Below are 27,965 nucleotides of genomic sequence, written 5' to 3' on the forward strand. Positions count from 1 at the left end.
TATATTCATGCATAAAATAAAATGGGTAAAAAGTACACCTACTGGTATTATACGCACAAGTAATATATAAGATTAAACTTGTTATACTAGTACATCCTATGGCAACTTAATTCTACAATGGGTTCCGATCAAAATCCCGAATGTCAAAATCCCTAAACTTAAAATCCCGAATGAATTAAAATCCTGAATTATCAAAATCCCGAATTATCATAATTATCCATTTGTCTTAACCATCTCTCTCTCCCTCTCTTGTACGAGCTTGGGGCAATTACCATTTTAGGCTTCTTGCAACGATGTCTTTTAGTTTAGTCTGTTCCTGTGTTATCATAAAGTCACTTCTCCATTGTGGTCCACAAAATACTAAAAGGTTTTAATAAGTTAAATGCACATGGCTATTTAATGGTGAAAGAGAAAAGTTTAAACAATAGATACTACTGGTGTTGTGAAAGTAGGAAACTGCTTAATTGCAAAGGCCGAGCAATAACCATATTTTCAAATGGACAACATATTCTTAAAAAAACTGTAGACCACAACCATTCATCCAATGCAAGTGCAGCGAATGTTTCGAAGATCATAGGTGAAGTAAAAAACCAAGCTAAAAACACAAAAGATGCCCCATGTCAGATTATACAATCGTGTACAACCACTGCTAACCCGGAAATTGTTCCATGTTTGCCATCAAAAAATGCACTTCGTCAAAAGATTAAAAGAATTCGGCAAGCTCATCATCTTCCAGAACCAAAGACTATTATTGATATAGAAGTTCCTCTGGTGCTGCAAAAAACATTAAATGCTGAATTGTTTTTAGTGAAGGATTCGACTCTAGAGGGAGAGAGACTTCTAATGTTTACCACTAAAGCTAGTGTAGAGAAACTAGCACATGCTTCAATGTGGATCATGGACGGAACCTTCAAAACTGTCCCCACAATTTTTTATCAACTTTATACAATTCATGCCCCTGTTTGCTCAGATACCTCTAGAACATATCCGCTAGCATATATTCTAATGACAGGAAAAAGTGAGTCATTTTATAAACGGTTATTTACAGATTTGGTATACTTTGCAGACGAGAATGGATTGTGTTTAAACCCTCGAGTCATAATGACAGATCAAGAGTTAAGTGTAATCAAAGCCACAAAAAGTGAATTTGAAGCGGTTACCAATAAAGTCTGTTTTTTCCACTTTGGCCAGTGCATTTGGCGCAGACTTCAGTCAAGTGGATTAGCTATACGATATGGTAACGACGAAAATTTCAGTCTAAAACTACGTCATTTGTTTGCATTAGCATTCCTTCCATCTGCTGAAATACCAGGAGCTTTCGATGAACTGAAACTGCATCTGCCTGATGAAGCTCATGAAGTTGTCGATTGGTTTGAAACTAATTATGTGCATGGCAGAATAAGAAAATATCTGCGCAACGGTGTAGCTGTTCGATCGCCTCCATTGTTTCCACCAAATTTGTGGTCTCTGTATGAATGCTTCCAAAGTGGATTTCCTCGTACCCAGAACAATGTCGAAGCATGGCACAGGCAATGGGAAAATCTAGTAGGCAATGCGCATGTCAGTGTTTATCGCATAATTGGTGAGTTTCAAAAAGAGCAGCAGCACGTAATGAATGAATGTGAACGCATTCTGCGAGGCGAGTCTTGTCCAAAAAGAAAAAAATGTGTTATCCGTCGTGAAGAAAGGATACAAAATATAGTTAACGATCGTGAAAACTGACCTGATCTTATGAACTATCTTTGGGCTATTGCTCATAATCTTTCCATTTTAAAATATTTCCATATTCTAGTTTTAATGTATTCTCAATGATTCAAATACTGTTTTGTAAAGGTGTTGAAATAAAGGTATTTCTTCTTTTTCTTTTTTGTTTTAAATTTCCCCACAAAGTTAATCCTTTAATGATGTCGGACAAATCCCTGGTTTCCTTGCATATGGGACAATTACCGATAATTTCAGACAAACGAATATATGAAAAGAGAGAGAGAGAGAGCTGGCAATGGCCTACAAACAAACAAAAATAAAATAAAATAAAGCCATATTCAGTAAAATACTGAATAAGAAGATAGAACGAATAACAAATACTAAGTAAAATTTGTACAGGGTGTGTAAGGGGTATGTAATTGAAATTATAAAATATCCTGTAAATCACCTATATAGATAGGGAATTACACAAAAAAGGGAGAGAGAGAGAGAAAGAAAGAATAAAAAAAGAGAAAAAAAAACTTAAGGAATGGAGAATGGCTATAGTTTTCGGGATTCTGATCTTTCGGGAATCTAAATTTCGGGATTCTGATAATTCAGGATTTTAATACATTCAGGATTTTAAGTTTCGGGATTTTGACATTCAGGATTTTAAGATTCGGGATTTTGAACCAAACCCTTCTAAAATACCTGCAAGTCTGAAATAGTCCTAATTTTGGCTTAAGTGTAACACTTCTTTTTGGCATTTAGCATAACTCTGCTATTAGGCCTTAGCAATTTCATGACCTTGATAAAGTCATGCTGGCTGGTAAAAATTTGTTACAATTCAGAAGCTTGTTTTCCTAAAGGAAAATACAATTTCAGGGAATTATTGGTTTCCTTCTTCCAAATATATCTATCGGAGGTCAATTCAACACTTTAAACATACAGTATATTCATGGCAAGTCAACAAACAAGGTGAACTCACTAAAATTTCTTTATATCTATATCTAAAATATCTGCAAATAAAGAGCTAATATAGACAGGCACCACTATATAAAATTTTTCTCTTTAGTTAATTTCTTATCAAACCTTTGCATGCAAGCAGTGCAAAGAGGAATGGCTTGTTCTGATCATTATAACATGTAAAGGTGAAAAAAATCTGCTCATTCTTGTATAATAAAAAGACATTCTTTTCCATAAACATCTTTATTTTTTTTTCTCTAGAGCAATTTTTGGCTTCATTCCTTGAAATGCCATAAAAATACTTACTTATCTAACATTTTTTGAAGAATATCTTCTCTGTCACATTCTTCGGGTACTGACAAGAATATGTCATATGATAGCCTGCCCGGTCTTCTTAAAGCAGCATCAAGAGTTTGAGGTTTAGTTGCAGTTGCAACAACAAGTATCCCTGCAATGCAAAAGTTATTACAGTACATATTACAATATCATTGCTTTTGGTATCAAAATATTAACTAGATAGCAGTATTATGGTTGAAACTTCTCTTGCTGATGACATGAATGGTCTGTTTGCATCTCTACACGTAAACAGATATGATATACGTATATTACAGAGACAAGAAGAAGGAAGAAAAATAGGAAAATACATAAAAGAAAAATGCTGGGGAAAACATAAATCAGAAAGTAGGATGAGAGCAAGAATGGAATAGCATTGCATTCATATTAAAGTAATCATGCACATCATATTAGGTACACACCTACATGATAAAGAGGAAAGATATAAAAAAAAATCTATTCTGAGTGCATGAGGATCTAGAATGTGATAGTTTTCAATAATCATAAAACAAGCATGTGTAGTAGAAGTAAAATAAAAGCAAGGACAATGATGAGCTACAGATGCAATGAATAAATGGTACATTTTACTACATACTGTATTTACAAAATTATTCTTCCATCTTATTGCCTCAATTTATTACTCACATAGGTCTAAATACTATTACTACATTATGCACTAAATTTTAAAAAAATAATATATACATTAATAACAGAGGCCACAGATGAAATAATCGGACTTAAGTACAGTGATTTAAGTTTTTTAATAAAAAAAAAGCTTGTGTAACCAGTTATGGACTAACAACCTGATACACTTAAGAAGTATTGTGTGGGTTGTTTAAACTACAGTACTACTTCAAGTAATAGTATAAGAAAATACTAAAAAATGTTATTATATATGAGAGAGAGAGAGAGAGAGAGAGAGAATCACTTGATATTAGTATATTATGTAAAAACTCCAAGATTATTACTAACCATCTGCAGATGTATTAAGACCATCAATAAGATGAAGTAACGTTGTCACGATACCACTGTTATCACCTCGATCTCGGCTTGTGCACAGGATATCTATGTCATCAATGAAAACAAGGCAAGGTGCTCTATGAAACGAAAGAAAATATAAAATCTCTTAGAATCCTTTTATACAAATATTGAGCTATGCTGACATTTAAAATGAAGTTACATGACAATGAAACCATGTGCTGACTCCCAATAATTCTTTACTTTCATACTCTTCTATCCACCATCAGATTAAATCTCACTATATTATATGAATATGAAATTGTTTATAATAAATTTGTGTTTTTCAGAGCTAACCAACCTTGGTCTTGATAGGATAATCTTCTAGCACCAGCTGGAAACCGGTTAAAAACAATCAAAGATTGTAAAGCAAGGAATCTGTGGCCTCTGACCACTCATGCGTATACAAGGTGGATGTTGGTCACTGACCAGGCTTGGAACCTCGTGATGCACCAGTCCCATTTATAATCATAAGCAGTACTATATGAGCATGAAATTCAGGAAAACCATAAGAAGAAGGGCACAATCCAAGGGTAGTGATACAGGGTTTACATAAATAATGCAAGTTAAATTGATACCTGATCTACCTAAAACACTAGTTATGACTTATTAGCTGCTACCTCAAAGCAGGAAAAGCCAACAACCTGTTTCTATTGCTGTATACTAAACACAATACTAGACCAATAAACATTACACACACTAAAACTGTCAAAAGAAACTTTCAAACATAATTAATTAGTTAAACTTTGACTTCAGAACTACAAGAACTAAAATACTAACCAACAGTAGGATGGCAGCAGCAAAATTATACTATTTGAGGTTTATTGCAAAATGAACAAAGAAGAATAAACATTCACAAAACATTACAAATATCTAATCAACTTACAGTGTTTTATACAATGGAAAAAAACAGCAACCAAAGCAGAGAAAGTGGTATGGCATAAACACAGATACAGCCTCATTTGTCACAAAGGTACTGATGTTATTCAAAACTGATAAGAATTACAGGAAAATAAATCTGAAAGATGTCAACCCAAAGTACTTTTTCAATGTTATTTCTTAATGGGATATTGACTCTTGTAATCATACATTTCAATCTCACCTATTTCAACCAGGCAATAATTATTGTCCATGAGGCAACTGAGAAATCACTGATGAAGATTAGTGTAACAATGGAGGTCAAACCTTTTGGACATCCCAAGCTGCTTTCTTCTTGTGCACTCCTCCCAAAAATGACATATATCTGCATGGTATATGCATGTCCTATTAGTTTGTCTAAGAATACAGTATTTGGAAAGTTTAACAAAATAAAAAATTTAATTTAAAATTCATATTTTTCCTAACATACAAATCTACACCTTCATATACATATTAGACGTGATTCAGCTGACTGTACAGTTGTTTTTACTGAAAACCACTAGCTTACTGTGCCCTTATTTGGCCTAGTCTGAACCTAACCCAGCATCCCCAAAACTGTTTTGTAGCCGACACCTTGGTAAGACGTACTTTGTCTCTCTGCATCTTATAGTCTCTTGATTAACTGGGCGATGTTCGTGGTTTTATTCCTTAGCCATTACTATGTTTTTACTGCTTTTGTTGTCAATCTTGACAAAACTTAGTGTTTTCTAGCTTTCAGATTGAAAATATATCACATATACTTCATAAAAATTAAACTACAAGATGCTTATGTTACAAATATCAATTCTATATCTTTACACTCTTGATCAAAATAAAAATAACCAAACAACAATTTTACATAAACTTATTGTATATCTTTTAAAGCACCACTTGATGTAATAAGTACTACAGTATTGTTACTTTTCCCAGTCTGTCCACTCATTGATTCTCTGGTACTATTTCACGGAGCGACACGGGTAAGCCCAGAAAAAGGATTTTGACGTAGGAAAAATCTATTTCTGGGCGAAGGCCCCGTGTCACCCAGTGAAATCCCACCCTTGTCTTTCCACCCCCACTGTGCACCATGCTTGGGTGCTATCTGCAGGTATGACGTCACAGGCGCTAGCTACACGGTAGCAGGTAGTGAGCCGTAGGTCGGCTCCTCTCCTCTTGAGGTTTTTTGATGTAGGAGAGGCTAATTGGAGAAGGACCCGTGGTAGTGGTTTCACTCGCCCCAGAAACCATACCGACGCCTTTTAATAAAGGTGAGCGAGCCAGAATATTCTGGCATTTCCAATTTAGCGGTTCTCTGGTATTATAACAATATTTTACCTTAGAAATAATGCTAAAGGAACCTATTTCACTGGGCGACACGGGCCCTTCGCCCAGAAATAGATTTTTCCTACGTCAAAATCCCTTTTCTAATGAACACCAATACAAATACAACCTAAAACAAGCAATGACATGTACATTACCTATTAGTTGCCTGGTGAACTGTTGCCTTAAATTCATCTCTGTCTCTCCTTGAAATCTGCTTTTGGTAGAATCCAAATCGATGCAGATAAATTTATCTTTATATTCGCTTTTTAATGCTTTCCCAATCAAACTCTTTCCACAACCTGCAGGTCCACTTATTAGTATGCCTTTCACTGCCTTCACAGTAGATTTTTCTATGGAAAATAACCTTCCTATTTCCTTCTTTAGATTTTCAATTTCCAACTTGTAACCTCCTACATCACTGAAGGTTATTTCATGCTTTCCTTTATCACCTGATGTTCTTGAATGGCTTTCAAACATTACACGAGTTTGCCAGATACATTCTGCTGGCACCTGACATTCATCTGTATCTGATCCAAAGTTTCTTATAGACATAATTTTCAAAACTATGTCTTGACTTAAGTATTGGATAATTATGTTACTATCAGCTTGAATTACAAAGTTTCTCATAATAAGCTGCTGTTTAAGGTATTCTGTGAATGATACCAAGTCACCTATATCTTTATGAGAAATAGGCAACAATGAAACCTCCTCTGCTATCAGTCTGAGACAAGGAGATGTAACGGTAATTTCCTCACCTTGAAATAGCAGATCTGAACAACCTGGAATGATCATCAAACTATGGGTCAATCGCTCAAGAACATAATAAATCAGGTATAAGAAACCTTTATCTTTTTCTATAGCAAATTACAGTAGTCATGCCATTAAAAACAGGTGAAAATTGAAATTACATATCTTGTAGCACACTAACGATAATTTGTTTACAGATGACTATATCTTCTACAGCTAGATGACAAAACAAATATTAAAAAATTTTAATTTTCAATAGCATGAACAGAAATCATTACTATTCTATTAGCACTGTGGGAATAGGATATTCAATCCAAATGCTTAAAGGCCTCTGGTTAAAGCATAATCTCAAAGATAGTGACTAATGTTAATGTATATATGTGATGAAGTTCAGGCAGATATTAAAAACTTAATTTTCAATTGCATGAACAGAAACAGTTACTCAACTAGCACTCATGTGACACTGTGGGAGTAGGAAATTCAATCCAAATGCTTATCGACCTCTGAGTACAGCATATAAACTCAAGTAAAGAGACTAATGTTAATATTGTATATGTGATGAATTTCAATCAGATGATACAGATATACTTTCCATCAATAAGAACAGATTGTTCTATCAATCATAGATAATCAGTGCTGTTCTGCCTAGCTGGATACTGGATAAATATACAGTAGTAATACCAAATAGTGGCAACGGTGACTACAAAAATAATGGTAAATTCTGTGTAACAGTTAGCATAATTTTCATTCCTTCACAGCCAGAGTAAAATGATGTGTTCTCATGTCATATGCAAATTAACATACATCTAAAATCAGCAACTGTAGTGTCCCATTTACCATTTGAGAATCCAATTGTGAAGTTTCATATTTGTGTGCAAACATAGAAAAGTAAACAAGAAAACTTACTTTCATTAACAATAGATACATTTTGCATAATTTTGCCATCAATGACAAGTAGTGCTGGTTGTGATCTATCACAGGTTGAAATCTTGACAAACTGAAGTTCTTGAAACCCATGGTCACTGGCCACAGCAGGCTGCACAACGACAGTCAGGGATCTGATGCTTCGAATCTTGTCTCTTGTTTTTGCTGAAATTAATGACTCAAATGTAAAAGCTCAAGGTTATGAGTTATATATAGGTTCTTATTACCAGACCAGAAATAGGTATATTTAGGATACAGTACAACAATATACAGGTTGAAGCACTAAAATATTGATATACTAATGCAGTTTTCAAGTCAATATATTGAACTACAGTATTTCATTTCAATATCTTGATTGCATCTTTTATAAACAGCAGTTTGATAACAATCTTGACTTTCCAAAGATTTAAAAATGTTATTGTCATGATACAATAAAATTTGTTCATACTTACCTGGCAGATATATATATAGCTGTATTCTCCGACGTCCGACAGAATTTCAAAACTCCCGGCACACGCAGTGGGCAGCCAGGTGGTTAGTACCCATTCCCGCCGCTGGGAGGCGGATATCCCATTTTCTATTCAGATTTTTCATACCACTGTCCCCTGAGGGGAGGTGGGTGGGTACTTAATTATATATGTCTGCCAGGTAAGTATGAACAAACTTTATTGTATCATGACAATAACATTTTGTTCACGAAACTTACCTGTCAGATATATATATAGCTGAATCCCACCATTGGAGGTGGGAAGGGACAGAATAGAAGGATTTTAGGAAACAAATTACATGCAGATGATTGACATCTTGGTTCCTTACCTGTTAGCATAGCTGACTTCGTGATTACTGTCACCCAAGTCTGCTTCTGCTTTACTAGAGTCTCCAGCAAGGTAGTGACCTATATAGCTGGTGAGTTCTAGATGATCTGTCAACGGGAGCGTGACCACAATGTGACTAGACCATATTGACCATACTGTGAGGGCAACGAAGCTAAAAACCACCACCTGACCTAACCTATCGAAGTTAGCCCCATAACTTCTAGGCTAAAGAAAGGGAAAGCGCCTCAAGCGACCAACCCTTCAACCATAAACCAACACCATAAAATCAAAAGCACACCTATCCCTTTTCTATAGGATAGGATTCTGCTGCTGCTCCGCCCCCAATAACATTTCTGCGGATAGGTACGGTCCTAGCGACTCGCAGTTCTCATATGCCGTCTTCACATCCCGCAGGTAATGTGAAGCGAACACAGAGTTGCTTCGCCAAAAAGTAGCACTAATGATATCGCTGAGTGCCATATTCTTTTGAAATGCCATTGAGGTTGCGACAGCTCTCACCTCATGGGCTTTTATTTTCAAAAGTTTCAGATCACCATCTGGGCAGGACGCATGGGCCTCCCTGATGGTGCTTCGTAAAAAGAATGCCAGTGCATTCTTCGACATAGGAAAGTCGGGTCTCTTAACAGAGCACCATAGATTTTCAGAAGGACCCGACAGTCTTTAGTCTTTTGCAAATAAAATTTGAGAGCCCTGACAGGGCACAGGACTCTCTCTGGCTCTTGTCCGATGAACTCTGCTAACCCCTTGATTTCAAAGGTTTTCGGCCAGGGGTTAGATGGGTTTTCATTCTTAGCTAAGAAGTTAGGATTCAGGGAGCACACTGCACTGTGTCCTCTGAAACCCACATATTTACTCATTGCTTGAATTTCACTAACCCTTTTTGCCGTGGCAAGAGCAGTTAGGAAAATCGCCTTTCTTGTATTGTCTTTCAAAGAGGCAGCATGCAGAGGTTCAAACGGAGCCGACATCAAGAACCTTAGAACTACGTCAAGGTTCCATGATGGGACCTTCGGTTGCGGTACTTTAGTTGTTTCAAACGATCTCAAAAGATCGTGAAGGTCTTTATCATTTGTCAGGTCTAACCCTCTGTGACGGAAGACAGCTGACAGCATACTCTTATATCCTTTTATTGTGGGCACTGCAAGTCTGTCCACATTTCTCAAATGCAGGAGAAACTCAGCGATTTGGTTCACAGAGGTCGTGGAGGAGGAAATACCTTTCTTCCTACACCACCTCCTGAAGACAGCCCACTTCGATTGATAAACCGCTCGAGAGGAAGCTCTTCTCGCATTGGCAATAGCCTCTGCCACTGGTCTTGAAAAACCTCTCGCTCTGGCCAACTTCTTGATAGTCTGAACGCAGTCAGACTCAGAGCGGAGAGGTTTCCGTGGTACCTCTCGAAGTGGGGCTGTTTGAGAAGATCTACTCTCTCTGGCAGGGTTCTTGGGAAGTCTATCAGAAGAGACATGACCTCCGTGAACCAATCGCTTGAGGGCCAAAAGGGGGCGATCAGAGTCATTCTCGCTCCTGGCGACGCCGCAAACTTCCTTATTACCTCTCCTAAGAGTTTGAACGGGGGAAAGGCGTAAACGTCCATCCCCGTCCAGTCCCATAGGATGGCATCTATCGCTATTGCTTCCGGGTCGAGAACTGGAGAGCAATAAATCGGAAGCCTCTTCGTTTTCGAGGTTGAGAAGAGGTCGACTAGCGGTCGTCCCCACAACTTCCATAGTTCTTGGCAAACCTCTAGATGGAGGGTCCATTCTGTGGGAAGCATCTGATGTTGACGGCTTAAAAGATCCGCTCGAACATTTTGTACACCTGAAATGAACCTTGTTAGGATCACTATGCTTCGAGCTTTCGCCCATAGAAGGATGTCTCTCGCTACCATGAACAGTGATCGAGAGTGTGTCCCCCCCGCTTTTTGATGTAAGCGAGAGCCGTAGTGTTGTCCGAGTTGATCTGGACAACTCGGCCCACCAATCGTTCTTCGAAGAATTGAAGAGCCAACCGAATGGCCTCCAACTCTTTTAAGTTTATGTGCCAGGACCTCTGTTCCCCTCTCCAGAGGCCTGACACTTCCTCCTTGCCTAGTATTGCTCCCCAGCCCACCATGGAGGAGGTCTGAGAACACTAGGTCGGGGCTCAAAAGGTTGAGGGACAGTCCTTCTTGAATGTTTGATTGGATCTTGCCACCACTTCAGTTGATCCTTGACCGCTTGTGAGATCACCAAAGTCGAGTCTAGGTTCTGTTTGTCCTTCCAGTTTTCTGCCAGAAAAAACTGGAGTGGCCTGAGGTGCAACCTCCCTAGGGAAACAAACTTCTCCAGCGAAGAAATGGTTCCCAGCAGACTCATCCATTCCTTCGCCGAGCATGTTTCTTTCCCTAAGAAAGCTGACACTTTTTCTAAGCATTTCTGCTGACGTTCCTTTGATGGAAAAGCTTGAAAAGCTGCTGAATCCATCTGAATCCCCAGATACACGATGGACTGCGTGGGGATCAGATGGGACTTCTCGTAATTGACTATTAGGCCCAGGGCCTTCGTCAGCTGCAATGTCGTTTGAAGGTCCTCCAGGCACCTTGACTCCGAAGACGACCTGATTAGCCAGTCGTCCAGGTAGAGCGAGACTCTTATCTTCGATAGGTGAAGCCATTTTGCTACATTCCGCATGAGGAAAGTGAAAACCATCGGTGCCGTACTCAGACCAAAGCAAAGAGCCCTGAACTGGAAGACCTGCCCTTTTAAGACGAACCTCAGGAACTTCCTTGATTGAGGATGAATCGGGACGTGGAAATAAGCGTCTTGGAGGTCCAATGACACCATCCAATCTCCTGGTCTCAAAGCCCCTAACACAGACTGAGACGTTTCCATCCTGAACTTTTCCTTCCTCACAAAAAGGTTCAGTCTGCTGACGTCTAGGACAGGTCTCCATCCCCCAGACTGCTTCGGAACCAGGAATAACCTGTTGTAGAAGCCTGGGGAATCTAACATTAGGACTTCTTCTACGGCTTTCTTTTCTAACATTTGGTCTAGAAGGTCGAGCAAAATCTGTTGCTTCTCTGGCTGGTATGCGGGCGACAGGTCTATCGGCTTCGTGCTCAAAGGAGGAGCAGAGAGGAAAGGGATCTTGTATCCTCTCTCGATCACATCTAGGGACCAGGTGTCTGACCCTATCATCCTCCATGCCTGAGCAAACAAGGTGAGTCTCGCACCGACAGGTGCCTGAAGGGCAGAAATGTCAATTTTTTTCCTTTCTTAATTGAAGAGGCCTTGCCTCAAAAGGACCCCCTTCCCCTCGAAAAACCTCTAGAGGAAGGTGCTCCACGAAAGGGCTTAAATTTCTTCTTGGGGGCTTGCGCGGTTGAAGTAGAAGCCTGGGGAGTAGGGCGTCTGGAAGACTGAGTCAAGAGGTCCTGCGTTGCTTTCTCCTGCAAATTAACCGACAGATCCTTAATCATGGACTGCGGGAAAAGATGTGTAGAGAAGGGGGCGAACAACAATTCTGCCTTCTGCGCAGGAGAAACCGCTTTCGCCGCAAAACTGCAATAGAGAGCTCTCTTTTTCAGCAGTCCGGTAGCAAAATGAGATGCTAATTCATCAGAGCCATCCCTTACTGCTCTATCCATGCAAGCCAGCACACTTGAAAGTTCTTCCAAAGAAATAGAGTCTTGACTTCTAGATTGTAAATCCAAGGCCCCCAAGCACCAATCCAAGAAGTTAAACACTTCCAGCGTCTTAAATATTCCTTTGAGATGATGATCTGTTTCTGACATCGTCCAAGAAACCTTCGCTGATGATAGATAAGACCTCCTCGGAGCGTCCACTAAATTTGCGAAATCGCCTTGAGAAGAAGACGGCGCTTTCAATCCCGCTTCTTCTCCCGTTTCGTACCAGATCCCCGCTCTCCCGCTCAGTCTAGATGGGGGAAGAGCAAAAGAAGTCTTTCCTTTAGCCTTCCTTGAGTCCATCCAATCCTGAATTCTCTTAAACGCTCTCTTCGCAGAGAGCGAAGTGGCCATTTTAACGAAGCCAGGAGCCTTCCTGGCCTTCGATGAGGCTAATTGTGAAGGGGGAGAGCAAGGAACCGGTGCTTGAAACTTATCCGGGAACAAGTTCTTAAGAAGGTTCGTTAACGTCTTATAATCTGAAGCCGCTGACGCTGTCGGCTCTTCATCATCCGTAGGGCACGAATCACTAGAAGAATCTCTCTCTCGAGTAGCAGTGTCCTTCAAAGATCGCGATGATAATAATCCTTGAGGTCCTGTTCGCAAGAGGGTGCCTCTTGTTGAAGAAGAGTTCGAAGTAACCAATCGTTGTTTCCTTGTTATCTTCGACGCTTTAATATCTTGGGCTTGCGAAATATCTTGACGCTTCGGACTCAAACGTTCTTCCAAGGCGTCCTCCCGAGCGTCCTGGCGAGCGTCCCGATGTGCAAGACGCTGCGCGTCCTGAGAAGCGTCTGCTCGAGCGTCCTGGCGAGCGCTCCGATGCGTAAGACGCCGAGCGTCATAAGAAGCGTCTTCCCGAACGTCCTGAAGAGTACTTCGATGCACAGAACGTTGAACACTATCTGACGCTTCTTTAAAAGCGTCTTGATTATCGTCATGCAAAACAGAACGTACAACAGAACCGTGAACTTCTGTCGTGGATTTCTGAGCGTTCTCGGCCTTTTGACAAAGACGCCGGCCGCCTGTGCGGCAACTCACGTCTCCGTCAAAATTCGTCTCTCCTAGACGCCCCTTTCATGAGGAACGCATTCACATTCTCGAATGAGTCGGCTACTAGAAGGTGACTCAAAGGCCGAAAAACGAGAAGGAGCCGGGGACTGCCTAGTCCTCTTAACAGGCAGCCACCGATCCTTCCTCCGATGACTAGGTTCTGCCTCTTTCTTCGCAAAATAGGAAGCCAACTGCTTTTGCATCTCTAAAAGCATTTCCCTTGATGGAGAAAATTCTCGATCAGGAGAAGGACTAATCCTGTGGAGAAAGAAGATGGGCGATGAGATGCCCTTTCCTTCAACTCAGGAACAAATTTAGAGCGACTTGGACGCTCGAAAGAGTCCTCCCCTGATGAAATATTCAGGTGGAGAATCCAAATATTGATCAGAAGGACGTGAAGCGTCCTCTTCTCTAAAATGTTATTGTTATGATACAATAAAGTTTGTTCATATTTACCTGGCAGATATATATATACTGTATTCTCCGAAGTCCGACAGAATTTCAAAACTCCCGGCACACGCAGTGGGCGGCAGGTGGTGGAGTACCCATTCCCGCCGCTGGGAGGCGGATATCAGGAATCATTCCCATTTTCTATTCAGATTTTTCATACCACTGTCCCCTGAGGGGAGGTGAGTGGGTACTTTAATTATATATATCTGCCAGGTAAGTATGAACAAACTTTATTGTATCATAACAATAACATTTTGTTCATGAAACTTACCTGTCAGATATATATATAGCTGAATCCCACCATTGGAGGTGGGAAGGGACAGAATAGAAGGATTAGGAAACACCTCAAGTGCAGATGATTGACATCTTGATTCCTTACCTGTTAGCATAGCTGACTTCTTGATTACTGTCACCGAAGTCTGCTTTTGCTTTACTAGAGTTGCCAACAAGGTAGTGACCTGTGTAGTTGGTGCACTCTAGATGATCTGTCAACGGGAGCGTGACCACAATGTGACTAGACCATATTGACCATACTGTGAGGGCAACGAAGCTAAAACCACCACCTGACCTAACCTATCGAAGTTAGTCCCATAACTTCTAGGCTAACGAAAGGGAATGCGCCTCAAGCGACCAACCCTTCAAAGTTAAAAGCACACCTATCCCTTTTCTATAGGATAGGATTCGTGCTGCTTCCTGCCTCCAATAATATTTCTACGGATAGTATGGTCCTAGCGACTCGCAGATCTCATATGTCGTCTTCACATCCCGTCGGGAGTGTGAAGCGAACACAGAGTTTGCTTCGCTCAAGCGTGGCACTCAGGATATTACTGAGTGTCATGCTCTGTTGAAATGCTTCCGAGGCCGCGCCCTCACCTCGTGAGCATTTACTTTAAAAGGTTTCAAATCTTTGTTCAAACATGACGAATGAGCCTCTTAGAAAGACTCCTTAAAAATAACGCCAGGGCGTTCTTCGACATGGGCAAGTCTGGTCTTTTTACGGAACACCGCAGATTGTCCGAATGACCTCGACTTTCTTTAGTTTTATCAAGATAAAACTTGAGAGTCCCGACAGGGCACAGGACTCTCTGTGGCTCTTGCCCAATAATTTGTGCCATCCCCTTGATCTCCAGGTCTCTGGGCCAAGGGTTAGACGGGTTTTCGTTCTTAGCAAGAACGGAAGGCTTAGAGGACACCGAATTATGTCCTCTAAAGCCAAAACCTCTGATGATGGCTAAAACCTCACTAACCATCTTTGCTGCAACTAGAGTGGTTAGAAAATTAGCCTTTCTGGTTACGTGTATTAAGTTTACAGAAAGGAGAGGTTCGAAATGCTTTGACATCAGGAACTTCAGACTACATCTAAGTTCCATGCCGGAAGCTTCGATCTAAAAAATTTCAAGATTTCCACAGACCTCAAAGATCGTGAAGGGCTTTGTTGTTTGACAGATCCGAATCTCTGAGCCTAGAGGCCGTCAACATATTTCCGTATTCTACAATAGTTGGGACTGCTAGCTTATCCCATACTTCAGACGGAATGGGAAGGCGGTAAAGTAATTCACAGAGGTCAGAGGTGGAGGAACAGTCATTCTTCCTGCCCTATGTCCAGAAACGGCCCACTCCGATTGGTACACTGCAAAATATGCAGCACTGCTTTGCTTTGGCAATGAGACTTGCAATTAATCTTGAAGATCCTCTCGCTTCTTGACAGTCTGAACGCATTCAGACTCAGAGCGGAGAGATTTTAGGTACCTCTCGAAGTGAGGCTGTTAGAGTAGACCGATTCTCTCGGGAAGGGTCCTTGGAAAGTGCTCTCTGAAGGACGTGACCTCTGTGAATCCAGCCTCTCGAAGGCCAACATGGGGCGATCAGCGTCTTTCTCACTCCCTCTGACGCCATCCGATTATCTTATTACATTTCCTAAGCTTTTGAATAGGGGAAAAGGGCTAACCAACTATCCCCATTCCATACTATAGGATGGCGTCTATTGCTACCGCTCTCGGATCGAGAATAAGGGCGCAACGTAGAGGAAGCTTCTTCGTCTTCAATATTGCAAAATCTACGAAAGGACGTCCCCAAAGTCTCCACAACTCTCGACATACTTCTAAGCGAGGATTACTCAAACGTCAGTAGTTGCTGCCGTCGATCGAGAAGATCCGCACGGACGTGCAATCGTGTAACGAACCTCTTAAGGATCGTTACGTTCCGTGCCTATGCCGATAACCATCTCTCTTTTCTTGGGATATGAGAGAGCTGCGGAATTATCCGAGATGATTTGGACCACTCGACCAAAACCTCACTCTTCGAGGAACTGGAGAGCCAACCAAATTGCTTCCAATTCTTTTAGATTATGTGCCAGGACCTCTGTCCGGATGCCTGGCTCCCTCTCAGTATCACCTGAGGTGATCCTTAACCCCTTGAGAGACGTTTAGAATTATCTCTAGATCTTTGATGTTATTTCAGTTCTCCTGTAGGAAAACTGTAGAGGTCTGAATTGCAGTCTATTCAGGGAAACAAGCTTCTCCAGCGAGGAAATGGTCCCAGCAGACTCATCCATTCCCTCACTAAGCATGCTTCCTTCCCTAATAAGGCTGCGCTTTGCATAAGCAGGAGAGCATTACTATAGTGCTATGCTGCGGTAGACTCGTACAGAATTCTGTTACAGTGCGGTAAGCAGCGCCGAACATGTCTAAGAGATATCTCTGTTGAAAATTTCTTAGCAAAAGGAAGTCGTTTATTCATGATTACCAGAAATCCCCTCAACCCGAGGCGAAAGTCATGATTGTAGGGCAGAGATACGGTTCGTAAATCAATCCCACGGGAGAGAGAGACGTAACCGACTGAACAGTACAACGAGCTACCTAACACTGAGTTGGTGACAGTGTGAGACACTGTGACAGTTACAGGCAGCAGCTTATGTTCACCTTCTCACAGTCTTATGCCGAGTTGCCAGCTATTCTATTCATCTAAGGAATAGATTTTCCATTATTTGAACAGAAACTCTCAAGTTGGCATATTTAAGCGAAACAGAATTCGCTAATACAGAAGCTGATTTTGTGTTGTCGTAACATTACGCTCAATTAACCAAATGTTAAATCGGAAACTCCTGGAAAGTTGCCGGGAGTACCGATTAAATATACTGCGTCATCCACACTGACAGCAACCTCTCGTTTCGCACTATTCTGCCTGAGTTACCAGCTACTCTCTTCTACGAAGGAATAGGTTCGTTACTATTATCGATCATAAGAAAATTCTCAAGCAGGCATATTTAAGCGAAACATAATTCGCTACATGCAGAAGCTGAGTTGGTGTTGTTGTAACAATACCTTCAAGCATTGTCCTTACACCGGAAACTCCTGGAAGTTTGCAGGAAGGACCGATTAAATACACTTAAAATAACAGTCCTTTCGGTTGCCATCTGTAGAGGTAACTACGATATGCGTATATGACTTGAACTTTACATTAGTAATATGACGCGAAGATAAAATACATAGGTATTGCAGTCACTTGAACATCTAATTCTCTACTACATTCTTTCCTCGACGAGGAAGAGAGAGAGAATGGAAATCGACTGTCTTCATTCTCTTTGCCAAGAAAAGGAATAATATTATTCAAATGGAAATCCTCAAGTGAGAACCGAAGATCGAAAAGGAAAGTTCAAGCTTCTTATGATATTTGACATAAGACTTCATGGACGTAGTCTATAAGTCTTTTTCCTGGATGAGCCTCTGACTAATGAATGAGAGCTCTTTCGAAATTTTGTTACTTATCCGCTTATGCGATAAAATGTTATTAAGAACTTTGTCAATGAGAACTAACCCAATTGCATGACGGAAAGTAATCCAGGAATTCGAGCATATAGCCTTCCCGATTCCCGCAGAAATCGAGGAAGGAGCAGGATTCCTGATTAGAGACTGGGCTTACGACAGGAAGGACCTTAATGTTCCCCTTCAGCAGCGCAATCCCGAAAGCAGACAAGGCGTTTTATGACACCGAAATCTGCTTACAGTTTTCCTGGAATTCATCAAGTGATGGATTCTATTGAACGCTCCCTTCGTAGAAAGCGAAGTAGACATCTTGACGAGACCAAACTCCTTCCTCTACTTCGACGACGCCCTCTTGAAGAGCGTTCTTGCAGGAATCCTGCCGAACGTCTTGATGCGTAGGACGCCTATCGTTCTGAAGAACGTCCTGGCGAAGTGCTCTACCGAGCGTCATGACGTGTAGGATGCCGAGCGTCTTCAAAAGCGTCCTCGCTAGCGTCCTGGCGAGCGTCCAGATGTGTAAGACATCGAGCGTCTTCCAAAAAGCTTATCAATCTTGAAGAGCGTCCGGAATAGAAGAGCGACGAACATCAAGGGAAGCGTCATAGTGAATGACGTGCGTCAACACGAGTAACTTGAGAGGCTTCCTGGCGAGGGGAGGGCCGCTCATGAAACGCGAGCGTCCTAAGCATAAGTACGGTGATCGTCATCAGGACGAGTCTTAAGGACGTTCGCCCCTCTTGACAAAAACGACGGCCGGCTGTGCGACATCTTGCGTCTTTGTCACGCTCATCGACACTGCAGAAGGGCATTTAAAAGGACGCCTGTGTGTTCTTGGGTATGAGGAATTCTTTGCCCTTCTCCTGTCGAAAACTAGGATAGTCTGTCCAGTGTCATCTCTGTCCGCTGACAGAGCGTCCCTTAGGGACGAGTAAGATGCTTCTTGGCGAGCTGTTTGACTATGCAAATCAGCTTGCCGGACGTCAAGCTTATGAGCTTGAACAATATCCCGTTTCGTAGTAAAGCGAACGTCACATAACGTATACATAGCGCCATGAGGGGAGGAGGAAACCTTAGCCGATGACAAATAAGACCTCCTTGGAGCGTCCACCAAATTGGCGAAATCTCCTTGAGAAGAAGACGGTGCTTTCAATCCTGCTTCTTCTCCTGTTTCGTACCAGATCCCAGCTCTCCCTTTCAGTCTAGATGGAGGAAGTGCAAACGAAGTCTTCCCTTTAACCTTCCTTGAATCCATCCAATCCTGGACTCTCTTAAACGCTCTCTTCGCAGAGAGCGAAGTGGCCATCTTAACGAAGCCAGGGGCCTTCCTGGCCTTCGATGAGGCAAATTGTGAAGGTGGAGCGTCTTGGAAAGCAAGAAAACAATCCTTGCTACACGAGTAAAGACGTTCCTTCCTCTCGATAGAGCGTTGAATGTCTCGAAAGGCGTCCTTGTGAGGGTCCTGCCTTAAGGACATTTTTAATCTCTTGACCAAGACGACAGCCGCCTGTGCGACATTTTGCGTCTTTGTCACGCTTATCGATATTAAGTCAAGCCGAAGGGACGCCAGATCAGTACTCTGACGCTCCCTCCTGACGAGAGAGAGGACGTGAAGCATCCTCTTCTCTGAAGCTTCTTTTTTAGAGGGCGCGAGTCCTTTCGAGAGCTCCAACCTTGCGGGGAGGACGCGAAGCAATCTTTCATGATTCGTGCACGTGCACGATCTTTGGCAGCCTTATCCTGCCGAAGGGACGCCAGATCGGTGGGGGGTTCCCGTAACCCTCCTTCGGTTTTCAACTTGCCCCCTCCCTGGTCCTGGGAGTCCGACAGAGGTTTAGACCTAGAGGCGTTATAGGACCGATCTGACGCCCCCTCCACAACACTAGGGGCAAAATCAACATCACTACACTCCAACAACACTGATTGGAGAGCGAGCACTTTTTCAAGCTTACTTGATGTAATCCACCATAATAGAAAGGGGATTACTTCTCACAGAACTCCCTCTAGGCCCGTAAGCCATACCACAGGGTTAGGCAAAATAAAGTCTACTGGAGGTTAGTAGGTTCATTATCCTAACTTCTGTTACTGTTGGAGGAAGACCTCCTGATTCTATCACGCTCTAATTTGCGTACATACGAATTATAACGTCTCTTTCGGAATCAGTCAACATTACACTAATTACATGATCTCTCAACAAAGAAAACATGTAAACGTCATGTATCCTAAGCGAGTGTCTACCGAAGGTTTCGGTAGCCTCCCCTTACCCGTTGCAGACAACAAAGTCTGAAACTAGGCTAACTAGATTCAGACATCATATGCAATGAAAAAAATTTTAATTATTTATGATAGCGTATGCCTAGCCACAATCCAAGTCAATCATTCAAAAAAATAAGTAGGCTACTTAAGCGGCTAATGAAGTTTCAAAATCCTAGGCGGAGGTAATGGAAACAGGTGTTTTCACTACCGCGACAGAGAAAAATCTGAATAGAAAATGGGAATGATTCCTGATATCCGCCTCCCAGCGGCGGGAATGGGTACTAACCACCTGGCCGCCCACTGCGTGTGCCGGGAGTTTTTGAAATTCTGTCGGACTTCGGAGAATACAGCTATATATATATCTGACAGGTAAGTTTCATGAACAAAACCTCTTTTAAGAGGGCGACAAGGACGACGGCCGCCTGTGCGGCACCTTGCGCCCCTGCCGCTCTCCCCATGAGAGGTCCTCCGAGCGTCCCAACCCCGGTGAGGAGAGGAAGGATGAGAAGCACTCTTTAAGGACCCGTGCTCGTGCACGAACCCTAGCAGTCAGACCGGATATTAATTCCCGTAACCCTCCTTCGGCTTTCGGCTTGCCCTCTCCCTAAGGCCTGGGAGTCCGGCAGAGGCCTAGGCCTGGAGGCATTATGGGACCGATCTGACGCCCCCTCCACACACTAGATGCACTAACACTATCATTGCACTTAGACACATTTGATTGTAGGAGCAAGCACTTTGATTCCAGGGCGCGAATCGACTCCATAATCGTAGATAATACATTTCCTTCCGTAAACACTTCCTGATTGTCCGGTGGCAATACAACAGGATTAGGTTGGATTAAATCTACAGGAGGATTTAATGAAGATACAATCTTACCCTAACTTCTATTCACAGAAGCACTTCTAGAGGAAGACCTAACGATTCTATCACGCTCAAGCTTTCTCACGTAAGAATCATATGCCTTCCACTCAACCTCAGTCAATTGCTCACACTCGATGCATCTATCATTCAACATACATACATGACCTCGACATTTCGAGCACACCGAATGAGGGTCTACCGAAGCTTTCGGTAACCTCACCTTACATTCCTGCACATCACACACCCTGAAGCTAGCAGAGCTAGATCCAGACATCGTATTTAAAGAAAAGTCAAAGCCAAAATCCAAATCAAATCCACTATCGCGTATGCCAAGCCAACAAGCCAAATCAAAACCAAAAGTCAATCAGAATATGATATTGTTATTGTACAATAAAGTTTCATACATACTTACCTGGCAGATATATACTTAGCTATAGACTCCGTCGTCCCCGATAGAAATTCGAATTTCGCGGCACACTGCTACAGGTAGGTAGGTCAGGTGATCTACCGGCCTGCCGCTGGGTGGCAGGAATAGGAACTATTACCTTCTAAGGACAGATTTTTCTCTTCCACCTGTCTCCTGAGGGGAGGCTGGGTGGGCCATTCAATCGTATATATCTGCCAGGTAAGTATGTATGAAACTTTATTGTACAATAACAATATCATTTTCATACATTCAACTTCCCTGTCAGATATATACTTAGCTGATTGGCACCTTTGGCGGTGGGTAAGAGACAGCTAATTACTGATTAGACAGGTAAACAACATACGTTGTAGGTAATAAATAATAAAACCTTGGTTCCTATGTGTTTAGACGAAGGGTTGACCTCCTAGCTATTGCTAGGAGTCTGCTTCGTCTCAAGAGCCTCAGCGAGGATGTGACCTATGGCTAAGCGTTCTTGTAGATCTGTCAATGGGGTCTTATCCACTTACTTGACAGAATCTAATGGTTTATTTGTCAAAGGGGTCCTATCCACTTACATGACAAAACACCTATGCCTACTGGCATAATTAAGGAGCACAACACCGATCCCGATCACCTGATTCCTAACACGAGGTTAGTGCTTAATTTGAAAAGAGCTATCCCCAAACTCATTTCAAATAACCCAAAGAAAATAGTATACTTATGTTAAAATAAAATTTTTTAACTCACTAGTTAAGGATCAGTGTCGGCTCCCTATCCCAGCAACGTATCCGTAGACACGTAACCAAGAGAGAAGGATCTCTCATAGGTCAACTTGACCTCCTTCGTGCAAAGAGAAGACAACACAGAGTTGCATCTCCCGTAAATTACAGCTAATATGTCTCTCACGACATATTGTTATGGAAAGAACAAGAATTGTTAAAAGCTCGCACTTCAAGCGCTTTTAATTCACAGCTGTTTGAAGGAATCATCAAGTTACTTAAGAAGTGCTTTAGAGATCACACTGTTCCAAAGAAGACCAGGGCTTTTGGTCTCTCCGGTAAGGGGAGGTGATTGTAATCAGCTACATCCAGTAGACCATAGGATATTTAACCGTACAAGAGATAAGAGTCTTCCTCCGAGGAGGGTCCTTCTTGAATACTTCCGTGCTCACGAGATCTCTTCTTACATGTTGAAGGGGTGTCTCGTTGCAGATCTTCCCTATCCTTGCCCGAAGGAAGGGAAGAAGCCTGGAAGTCGAAGGAGACTCCGAGCTGAAATTGGGAGTACTCCTGATTTCTAGCTCTTTATTGTATCCCTCTGAACACCTTCTGGGAAGCATTTCGAGCCGTCATCGCATACCAAAGACTCGGTAGGCAAACGTTTGAACCATTCTACTGTAGATGAAAACGTAAGTACTCTGCCTGGACAACGAAACCTCTATCTGAAAACATTGAATCAGGAATAGGGGGTTTCAGTTCTTTTGCTAGACATACTATGCTGGCAAGAACCCATTGTCTAGTCTCCATAGAATCTGATGCGAGATTCCAATGCTCAAAAATTCACTTGTCTTCTTGGTCGTTTAGGACCCAGAGAAACAAAGAATTCCCTCATAAAAATTTCTCAAAGAAGTTTGATGAGGAGCAGTTCCATCTTGTCGGAACATGGAATCTGTGGCCACAAAAAAAAATCCCATTAGAAGTACATGATATCCTACTCGTCATATTAAGGTATATATCGTATAAGATCCCGAAGATCTTAATCCTCTGCTATCTCCAATTCCCTTTGTAGAGACAGAGTATAGCCTTTTACTGCGTTCTTTGATAGCAGATATATACAAAGGTGATTCTTCCCTCTGAAAGGGAAGAAAAACCCGCTATGTGGTTCACAGAGGTATCGGAAGAGGACAGTTTCCTCATTCCCTCTAGCACGATCTGCAGCAATTCTATGTCTAGGCCATGACTATTGTCATCTACCTTGAAAAATCCTCTCCTATGCGGAGAGAGAATGGAAATTTTGCCCTCTCCGTTCTTTTCGTCAATAAACACGAATTAGCATTAGTCGAAAGAGATCGCAATGAAAACTCTCGGATCGAAGAGAATCCCTCAAATTTTTTATCCTCTTGGAGATAAGGCCGTATTCTACGCCTCTATTATCTGGAAGACCTCTAATCAATGAATGAGAGCTCGTACGAACCTTGTTCAATTTGCAAACGATTGCCACTCTTTCTGTAAATGGTTGGTTGCATTATTTTAGAAGGAGGAAGATTTTAATATCGTCTTATTAGTAATGAACTAATTTTCAATAAAAAAAAAGGTCGCTAAGGTCTTATAAACTGAGAGACCTGCTCCCTTATTGGCTTCCAATTCCGATCTATCTTCCATTTCCTGTCCATCAAGTTGGGAGAAGAATGAGCAACCGGAGGAGAGCGCCTCCTTCCGTAAGGTGAAGGGCTTTTAGCAGTACCGATTCTAACCTGACAAGGGCTAAGGCCGCCTGTGCGACATCTTGAGTCCCCGCCAGGAAAAAAAAAAACCGATCTTGCTCTTGCCATTACTTGCATTAAGACTATCCTGAGAAGGGCGACGGCCGCCTGTGCAACAACTCCCGTCCTTATCAGGAGAAATCCTCGAATGTCTTTCACCTTACGCAGAATCAGGATCTAACTCCATATACGATGAAGATCCTGGTTTATAGCTTCAGGCGCTTAGCGCCTCATCTCAGGCGCTTTGCTCCTCGTTTCAGGCGCTTCAGGCTTTCAGGCGCTTTGCGCCTCATCTGAGGCGCTTCAGAAGCCTTGCGCATCGTTTCAGGCGCTCCAGGCGCTTTGCACCTCATTTCAGGCGCCTCAGGCGCTTTTAGCCTTGTTTCAGGCGCTTCAAGCGCTCCAGGCGCTTTTCGCCTCGTTTCATTTCAGGCGCTTCAGGCACTCCGAGCCTGTTTTTCAGGAGCTTCAGGCGATTTGCGACTCCTTTGAGGAGCCTCCGACATTTTTTCGCCTCTCTTCAGGCTCTTCAGGCGCTTTGCGCCTCGATTCAGGCTCTTTAGGCGCTTTGAGCCTCATTTCAGGCTCTTTAGGCGCTTTGAGCCTCATTTCAGCCTCTTCAGGCGCTTTGCGCCTCATTTCAGGCTCTTCAGACGCTTTGCGCCTCGTTCCAGGCTCTTCAGGCGCCTCGAGCCTTGTTTCAGGCGCTTCATGTCCGAGGAGCTAGAAGCTTAAAAATTATATATGTATGTTTAATCATTAAACGAGATCCATAATTCATTCGATCAACATATATTCTTTAATATCTAATTCGTTCTTCTCAGAATAGATATATTTTCATATAAATGTACCGATGAGGAATTTGTTGAAATAACTCTTTCAAACCCCATGGGATAGAGCCTCCGTCTATTTGTACGGGGGACGAAAAACAGGATAGGGCAATGCCTCTACCGCAACTGTTATCGAAAGATCTCTCTCTGAGGTTCCGATATCTACGACGAGATATCTTGCATCTTCATTGAATCTACGCCGTTGAAACTTTCTTCTCCTTATCCGTCTAATAGGGTAAACACATTACATTAGGACGCCTTTCCAATGGCGAACTTGGCAGTCTGGGACGTTCTACAGAACCTGCCGAGGGGACGCCTGATCGGTGGGGATTCTCTGAAACCCCCTGCGGTTGTCGACATTCCTTCTCCTCTGGGCTTGTGAGCTTGGAAGAGGTCTAGACCTGGGAGCGAGACAGAGCCGATCAGACGCACCCTCCATTGCAATGGGGGAACACTATATTCACTTCTTACCTTTTAAAAGCTTGCATTTGAGCTATCCATTTATCTTCAATTTGCATATATAAATTTGTAGTTTCTGAGGAGTAAAAAGGTGATGAGGATGCAACAACTACTAGTACTGCTAATACTCTAACTGCTCGTTAGCACAAACGCTATTAAAGCTTATAAAGTAAGCGTATCTAGTTATATGCTTTTCTGACTTCCTAAAGTAGGAAATTAGAGTTTAATGTTTCCTTAATAAAGTTGTAACCTTTATTACATATTAATAATTCTCTTTATGGCAAACTATGTGAGTGTCTACCGATGATTTCGGTAGTTTCACTTAGTATTTTCTTCGAAATTTCGAAGCGAAATTCATTAAAAAGTTAATAAAAGCGTATGCCGAACCAAAGACCCAGTACTTCCCTGCAAAAGACAGCCCAGAAGATCGATGGCGATGAAACACGAAAATCAAATCAGGAGGAACCGTAAACGTATGTTTACAGTCCAAACGATAGAGAAAAATCTGTCCTTAGAAGGTAATAGTTCCTATTCCTGCCACCCAGCGGCAGGCCGGTAGATCACCTGACCTACCTACCTGTAGCGTGTGCCGCGAAATTCGAATTTCTATCGGGGACGACGGAGTCTATAGCTAAGTATATATCTGACAGGGAAGGTTGAATGTATGAAAAACTCAAGTTAAGCACAAGAAGTTTCAAAAATCCTAGGCGGAGGTCTGTAAACAGTTGTTTACCGACCAGCGACAGAGAAAAATCTGAATAGAAAATGGGAATGGTTCCTGATATCCGCCTTCCAGCGGCGGGAATGGGTACTAACCACCTGGCCGCCCACTGCGTGTGCCGGGAGTTTTGAAATTCTGTCGGACGTCGGAGAATACAGCTATATATATATCTGACAGGTAAGTTTCGTGAACAAAATAAATATTTAATCTTGCAACTATCAAATCTTGAAATCGTTAAATCACAACCATAACAAGCCTCTAGACGTCAAGGAAATGAAGTCTTGGTAAGGGTCAGGTTGAGTAAACACAAGGAAATGAATAAAAGAACACACTGGAATATAGACACAAATGAGCTTGATCAGATACGGGCGAAAGAGCTAGGCTCTGATGTGGATGGTTTACAATGTTTTTGGTTCTGTCTTTAAGGATGGTATAAAAAAATCATTATTATCAATTATTATTACCAATCTATGACTAGACATTCATTTCATAGACTAGTGGTGACATTATAGGAGCATCAGTTACCTGCTAACTGCACTCTACTTCTGATTTCATTGGCAATCACAGTGACAATGCAGTATTTGTACAGTTGTTACTTTAAACTTGTGACAGTTCCTCATTGGATGAGTGGTTTTTGCGCTCAGCTACCAATACGGTGGTCCAAAGTTCGATTCTTGGCTCGACCAACACGGATCAGAATAATTTATTTCTAGTGATAAAAATTCACTTCTCGATATAATGTGGTTCGGATCCCACATTAAGCTGTAGGTCCCATTGCTAGGCGACCAATTGGATCTAATCCTTGGGCCAGCCATAGGAGAGCTGTTAATCAGCTCAAGTGGTCTGGTAAAACTAAGACATACTTAACTTTTTAAACTTGTGATAGTTCACTTTGAAAGTACAGTAGTACTTGAAATTATAGAAAATTGTCAAGATTCTGAAGAATTCCTCTCCACATCAAGCCTACCATTTTTGTAAATCAGTGGCTTTTGCCATCCCCTTCTTTGCAATACTGAGAAAGGGTGATGAAATCTCTAAGATGAGTTAAGTTTCTCAAGTTTTTCAAACATTTCATCATGAATATCCACTGTATCAGATAATCTTGGTTTTCATTACTCTGTATATATCTCATCTTGAACAAAAACAATATGGTCATGCAATAATTCAAGGAATTATATTTGGTACATGGTTTTATCTTGCATGTATACGTATTTGGATTTCAGTACCAGTGTGCCCATGAAATAATATAATACATGAAGTCTACAGTAAAATACAACTTTCACTTAATAGTTAATCTTTGGAACCAATTTCAAGACTTAAAGAAAAAAAAAAAAAAATGTTCTGACACATCTAAATTTCATATCACTGATCTTGCAAATAGTTTTTGGTAACGTTGCTCAATTAGCTAACTGAGCATACTCCGTAAGATGCTTCTTCATTCTAATCCTTCTTTTAACTATGGTTACATGTTGGCTTGTAATAAACAGAAGGAGTAATAAGAAGAATGAACCTTCCATGTATCACAAGTTGATGTTCAACATGAATATGCACCAAACTAGACTAGACTCATGGTGGATTATTTTCAAAATACTGTTTAACATCACCTCACAGCAATATCATTATAAATATAAAATACACGTAAAAATTTAATGAAAAGTTATAGTACGTACTTCTAAGTCAACAGACTTTCAATGTACTTCAGGTGGAAACTCACTTTTTAGTGATTCAAAGGCAGTAAAGTGGACTTTAGTTCGAAGATCTGGGCTTGCATTCTTTGAACGTTTTTTTGTTTTTCTTGCCTGACTTTGATGTACTGTTGTCTGCCATTTCTAGGACAACATTAACCTGTAGACATGAAAAAAAAAAAAATAAACATAAACAAGTCTTAGATACTTATTATATGGTAAATATTAGAGTTGAATAAAGTTTATACTACGATTTCATCTAAACCCTAAAAAGGACATGAAATATACATTTTTCAATTGAGGAAATAAAAACTGATAGATTGACACAACCCAACCTGCACTATGAAATGTAACTAACTCCCAAACATATTAAAAACCATCAGTTACTGTATGGAACATTTATCAAAAGAATAGTACTATCAGATTATTAGTTCCATTCAGTTACTTCACTAAAGTATCCCTTATGATGGATTTTGGTGTTAGTATACATGAAAACGATCTGCTAAAACACAGTTGCTGCTAATCTTAATGCTTACTTTACAATAAACATTAACAGCAGGACCAATGAGATAGCCTTAACAACAATAATTCATACATTCTTTCCCTTCCAG

At 41.5% G+C, this 27,965-nt stretch overlaps 2 protein-coding genes across 2 annotated transcripts in view; one reads left to right on the forward strand and one right to left on the reverse strand.

Moving 5' to 3' along the window:
- Window positions 1-27,965, forward strand: part of LOC135214550 (uncharacterized) — a gene marked incomplete in the record, with an annotated part of 215,355 nt that overhangs the window by 36,765 nt on the left and 150,625 nt on the right.
- Window positions 2,952-27,965, reverse strand: part of LOC135218909 (uncharacterized) — a 54,599-nt gene continuing 29,585 nt past the window's right edge. Inside the window, exons 3-7 of the mRNA XM_064255355.1 lie at window positions 27,469-27,514; window positions 7,870-8,052; window positions 6,375-6,995; window positions 3,955-4,083; window positions 2,952-3,097 (exon numbers count right to left, since the gene is read on the reverse strand). Of these exons, the coding sequence (XP_064111425.1) occupies window positions 2,952-3,097; window positions 3,955-4,083; window positions 6,375-6,995; window positions 7,870-8,052; window positions 27,469-27,514 (1,125 nt within the window). The remainder of the gene's footprint in view (window positions 3,098-3,954; window positions 4,084-6,374; window positions 6,996-7,869; window positions 8,053-27,468; window positions 27,515-27,965) is intronic.

The sequence above is a fragment of the Macrobrachium nipponense genome, chromosome 19 (genome assembly GCF_015104395.2).
Source record: "Macrobrachium nipponense isolate FS-2020 chromosome 19, ASM1510439v2, whole genome shotgun sequence".
Classification (NCBI taxonomy): domain Eukaryota; kingdom Metazoa; phylum Arthropoda; class Malacostraca; order Decapoda; family Palaemonidae; genus Macrobrachium; species Macrobrachium nipponense.